Genomic DNA, 5565 nt, shown 5'->3' with positions numbered 1-5565 from the left:
TTCCAAAGTTGTAAATTGATAGACGACTCCCTTGACGTGGTCGAAGAGCTAGATGTTGTTAGACAACAGTTACAGTCGCACCCCCCAGCTCAGCAAAAAAGCCTGCTTTCAAAGATTAAAGCGGTGTTGACTCCAACGAAATCTACCAAGAAACCACCGGTTGTCCAACAAAATACTCGTGGCCGACCAACAACAAAGCAGGTACAAGAAAGGTTGGACGAGGCCTCTCGTATAGATGAAGAATTGAGGAGAAGCTCCTTCGGTGATGCAAACACGTGCTTTTAAGGTTCACGACAAAGTAAGTACGATAAACCTCGCCACAGCTCGTACGTTCCGTCTCAGGCCTCACAACAGTCGGTTATAAGGTCCCAAAAACCCAAAGCGAGCCTAAGCCGTTCAAAGAGTTCTAAGAAGAAAGAGACACGAGATGATCACGGTTTTCCTTTAATCATTGGGGACGAGTACGTGGGAATCATCGAACGGTTTAAGTCTGACATTCCGCCAGTGTTCCATCCGTACGTCTCGTGCATACGAGATGTGATGCCGGACGGTCATTGTGGGTTTCGGTCTGTGGCTGTGGGCTTAGGGATGGATCAGAGTTCATGGGGGCTTATTAGAAGGGACCTTGTCCAAGAAATGGATCAGAACGAATCGATCTGGTTCCCAATATTTGAAGCATGGGCTGAAGGTTATTTTTACACGCATCGTCAGGGCCTAATTTGGGATTCAGTGGCCGGTTGTGGGGAGAATCACTGGATGGACTTCCCCTTTGCAGGACTTCTTATTGCACAAACGTACGGTATCGGGGTGCACCTGTTAACGACAACCATGGGTGCGAGTTCCACTTACTTCCCAATACTAAGTCCTCCGGCTAATCAACAACCATTATTCATAACGCTTACACATGTTAACGAGAACCACTTCATACATGTTAAGCTGGAAGGGGATTATCCTATGCCACCAGCACACGGGCTATGGTTGACCCACCGAAGACCCCATACAGAACAATGGGAAGATATGTACTTGCCACGTCTAGAATGGTATACATCGATAATGAATCCTCGGCCAAGATCAAACCCCAGTCTTAATTACATAGATAGTTACACGGAAGAATGATTTTTGTAATTAATAGTATTTTATTGTAATTAATAGTATTTTTTTGTAATTAATAATATTTTTTTGTAATTAATACTATTTTTTTGTAATTAATAGTATTTTTTTGTAATTAATAGTATTTTTCTATAATTTTCTACAAATTCTATAATTTTTATTATAATTTCTATCATTATTCTATAATTAGAATTCATTAAAAAGTAATTTTTATTATAATTTCTACAAAAAAATACAAATATACGACTCGTATAGAGCTAGACGGGTCGTATATGGTTGACCAAAAGACCATTTAGCCCCTGATATGCCCCCAATCTAGGCTTATTTCAGGGGCTAAAAAGTAATTTTACTAAAACCAGACGCCTCGTATAGCGCTATACGGAGCGTATATTTGAGCGGGTTTTTGAAAATTTAAATTTTGAATATCTGAATTTCAAAATTTGAATTTTTTGAACATGGACGCTTCGTATAGACCTGTACGGGTCGTCTATTTGAGCGGTAACAATTCTTTTCTTTTAAATTTGAATTTTGAAAATAGTTTTTGTTAATTACTATTTTACCCCTGAAAGTCCCAAGTATAGCCATTTAACAGGGGCTCAAAGGTAATTTCCAAGCCTATACGACGCGTACAGCTCTGTACGAGGAGTACAACTGAGGCGGCAACTTTAACACCTTTTCCTTTTTTAATTATTAAAAAAGTTTTATTAAATGACCATTTTGCCCCTGTTTAGCCTCCAGTATAGGCATTATTCAGGGGCAAAATGGTAATTAACTATTCCAGAAATATCTTTTTGGTTTGGTTAATTACCATTTTGCCCCTGAAAAAAGGCTATACTGGGGGCTATACAGGGGCAAAAAGGTCATTTAACAAAAAGCATAGACGTCTCGTATAGCTCTATACGAGTCGTCTATGTTTCGTATAACTCTAGGGGGGGCCTAGACGACACTGATTACACCCCCAAACAAAAAAACACACACATACGCTGAAGACTGATCTATACGCCTCGTACGTATTTCAACCGTATTTTTGAAGATTTGAAGCATCACCGGTACGTATTTCATCCCGTAGTTAAGTATTTTTGTCTCGTTTATGCCTTTAGACCGTAGGTTTGCCCTAAAATTTGAATTTTGTTGGGTTTTGGGGGTTTGAGTATAAGGTTGAAGATGAACATGTAGAACAGGACGCCGAGTATAGCCCTATACGAGGGCTATACGAGGCTCTGAATTTTTTTTTTGTTATTATTATTATTGTTATTATTGTTTATTGTTATTATTATTATTATTAATTATTATTATTGTTATTATTATTATTATTATTTATTAATTATATTATTATTATTATTATTATTATTATTATTAATTATTGTTAATATTATTATTATTAAAAACATTATTATTATTGTTATTAAATATTATTATTATTATTATTATTTATTAATTATTATTATTATTATTTATTAATTATATTATTATTATTATTAATTATTGTTAATATTATTATTATTTATTAATTATTATTATTATTATTTATTAATTATTATTATATTATTATTATTATTATCATTATTATTATTTAATTATTTATTTATTTATTATTGTTTTTATACGTATACAGTATTTATTATGGAGGACGATCTGATGCCGGGCGATGACATTCACTTAGAGCCGGTTCAGCAGGGTCCACGACGGAGACGGCGACCGCCTGTGGATACGCTGCAGGGGCATCCATATCTAGAGTTTCCCGACGGCACCGACGCCGCCCGTCATTGCCAGAAGCTTAGGAGGATGCACGTTGGATCGCATGCATCGATCGACTGGGATGCGATGGATGAGATTGCTGAGACGCCGAGAGTGCGTCGGTTTATACCTGTCGATTCGCCGTGGCATCGTCTTTTTGATTTGGCGCACACGCCGACCTACAGGGAGCTGCTGGTCGAGTTCCTTTCGTCATTCACATTTCACCCTCCTGGGGAGCCAGTGCCGCTTCCGTACCCAGGTGCTCCCCATCCGCCTGAGGTTTCTTTCAGGCTTGCTGGCGTTATGCGTTCGATGACGCTAGTAGAGTTTGCGGTGCATTGTGGTTTATACATGCAGGAGGAGATCGAGACTGAGATTTACACAGCGGGGCTAGTGGTGGTTGAAAAACCCACTCTTGTAGGGTTTTGGCAGGTGATTGCGGGGGCGGATCATTGGGAGCACGAGAAGTCGAAAGGGAGGGTGTCGTTTATTGGGGACCCACTATACAGGTATGTACGTTTATTATGGCAATTATTGTGATTATATGCACTGTTTATTAATCTCTGTTTTTGTATTTCGCTAACACTATCTGCAGGTATCTGCACCATTTGCTCGCTACTTCTATTTCGGCGCGCGGCTACAGCCGTGAGTGGTGTACGACCACAGATCTTTTTTTCCTTTATTGTTTGTTGTATAGGAGGCCGTGCGCGCTAGCACACGGTCTAGCCCAGTACTACGCCTCCGCCCATCACCGGCAGGAGCGCGGATTTTTGTATGGCGGGGCGTACGTGACCGTCATTGCCCGTTCATTGGGCCTCGTACCACACCAGGACCCACATCTACGGACGCCGGCAATCATGCCGACGCGGATGGGTATGCAGTCGCTGTGGGGGATGAGGGTTATCAAGAGGTTCCCCGTTGGCCCGCGGTTTAAAAACCGCGAAGGGGGCGTATGGAGAGAGGAGGCCCTACCAGAGCATTTCGAGCCCGTTCATCCTCCTGCAGATCCTGCTGATGTAGTGCCCGTGGAGGACCCTCCGGAGGATCTAGACGGTGCAGCGGTGCCACAGCCACCGCCACCTGCCGGGGCACCTCAGTTTCCACGTCACGTTATTCGAGGTCATGCCCCAGGAGCTGCGCTACATCCGGATGTACGAGCCGAGCTTGACAGGCTCAACGATTTGGTAGGTTGGCTGGTACGGGCGGAGCAGGATAGACGAGAGAGAGAGGGATTACCCCCGATACCGCTTCCACCGGTTCGAGCACCACATCAGCAGCACCAGCCGCAGCAGCAGCATCAGGATTCAGATTCAGATTTGGATGCATAGACCTGTTGTTGTTTTTATTGTTATTATGGATGTACAAACTTATCTTATATATTTTTGTTATGGATGTAAAAAGTTATCTTATATATGTCATATTTATGTTTGTTTTCAGTTATTCGGTTACTTAATGATTGTTGTCTTAAATTTAGATAATATGGCAACAAAATATGTTTTGAATATAATATGGAAACAATATAACTCCCTGAATATAATACGGAAACAATATTTGAAAGAAATAAAATTTTAATCGAAAGAATAATATTTAAAAAAGTAAAATGTTAAAAACAATATAATATTTAATCGATATAATATATTTAAAGAGCCGATTTTTAAAATAGTTGATTTAAAAAAAAACAAAAACTTTTTATAGTGTAAAAAACAAAAAAAAAAAAACAAAACTTTTTTTAAAACCAAAAAAGAACGATTTTTAAAATAGTTGATTTTTAAAAAACAAAAACTTTTTATAGTGTAAAAAAGAAAAAAAAACTTTTTTTAAAACCAAAAAAAATTTCAACAAAAAAAGACATCTTCAAAAACTATCCAAAAAACCATACCAAAACCCACCAAAACCCACCAAAACACCCCTCATTTCAGCCAAAAAAAAAAAAAAAAACCAAGCATGGACGCCTCGTATAGGGCTATACCCTTCGTATAGGGTTCCTTAAACATCATGCCTGACACCCTCTGAGACCCCATCGAATTCAGTGCATGTACGCCTCGTATAGAGCTATACGAGGCGTCTAGGTTTCAAAAAGTGTGAAAATAGGCGGACAAGGTGTCCGGATAGTCCCAGCCTTTGTTAATAGATGTTCAGTACCTAAACTAGAAAAGAAAAATCAGGTCCCTATTGTTAGAAACTTTATATTTGGTTAGGTACCTTAGGGACCACGTTTGTTTTAGTATAAACTACGTTATAGACCCGTATATTACACAGCTTGAATAAAAAACGATGTGATTTATATATAAATCTCTTATGATTGATATTAAGTATTTCATATACTAGTGAATTCAGCTTCTTTTAGCACATATTTCCTTAAGTAGTCAATTGTGAGCTTTGCTCGCTTTTATGAATGAGATTGGGCCTCCAAAGCGCAAATCAAATAAAAAACGGTATCTGATTATAAGTTCAACATATCTGATTATAAAGTTCAAAAAGCTTTGCAAACTTTGTATAAGCACAAAGCGCAATTGACATAAATTTGTTTTGATATCAGATTATAAGTTCAAGATAATCGATAAATCTTATACATGTGTAGATTACAATAATGGAACCTTGAGATCATCTAAAGTTCAAATCAAATAAAGAACGATAACAAGTTGCAAACTCATGGAATCTTACAAGATCTTGTAAGTTTGTCTTATTAAAATTATCTGGTAAGACGATATTCTTGAT

General features: G+C 38.5%; 1 protein-coding gene across 1 annotated transcript; it reads left to right on the top strand.

The window, feature by feature from the left end:
• Positions 1 to 540: 540 nt before the first annotated feature.
• Positions 541 to 1116, top strand: LOC110886349. The gene has a single exon (XM_022134131.1). It carries the CDS (start codon positions 541 to 543, stop codon positions 1114 to 1116), a length of 576 nt encoding a protein of 191 aa, XP_021989823.1.
• The last annotated feature ends 4449 nt before the right edge of the window (positions 1117 to 5565 follow it).

The sequence above is a fragment of the Helianthus annuus genome, chromosome 11 (genome assembly GCF_002127325.2).
Source record: "Helianthus annuus cultivar XRQ/B chromosome 11, HanXRQr2.0-SUNRISE, whole genome shotgun sequence".
Lineage (NCBI taxonomy): Eukaryota > Viridiplantae > Streptophyta > Magnoliopsida > Asterales > Asteraceae > Helianthus > Helianthus annuus.
The sequence above is the reverse complement of the archived record's forward strand: the minus strand, read 5'-3'. Positions and strand labels throughout refer to the sequence as shown.

Excerpts from the sequence above, each read along its gene's own strand:
- LOC110886349 (XM_022134131.1), top strand. The coding sequence starts at position 541 with ATGCCGGACGGTCATTGTGGGTTTCGGTCTGTGGCTGTGGGCTTAGGG.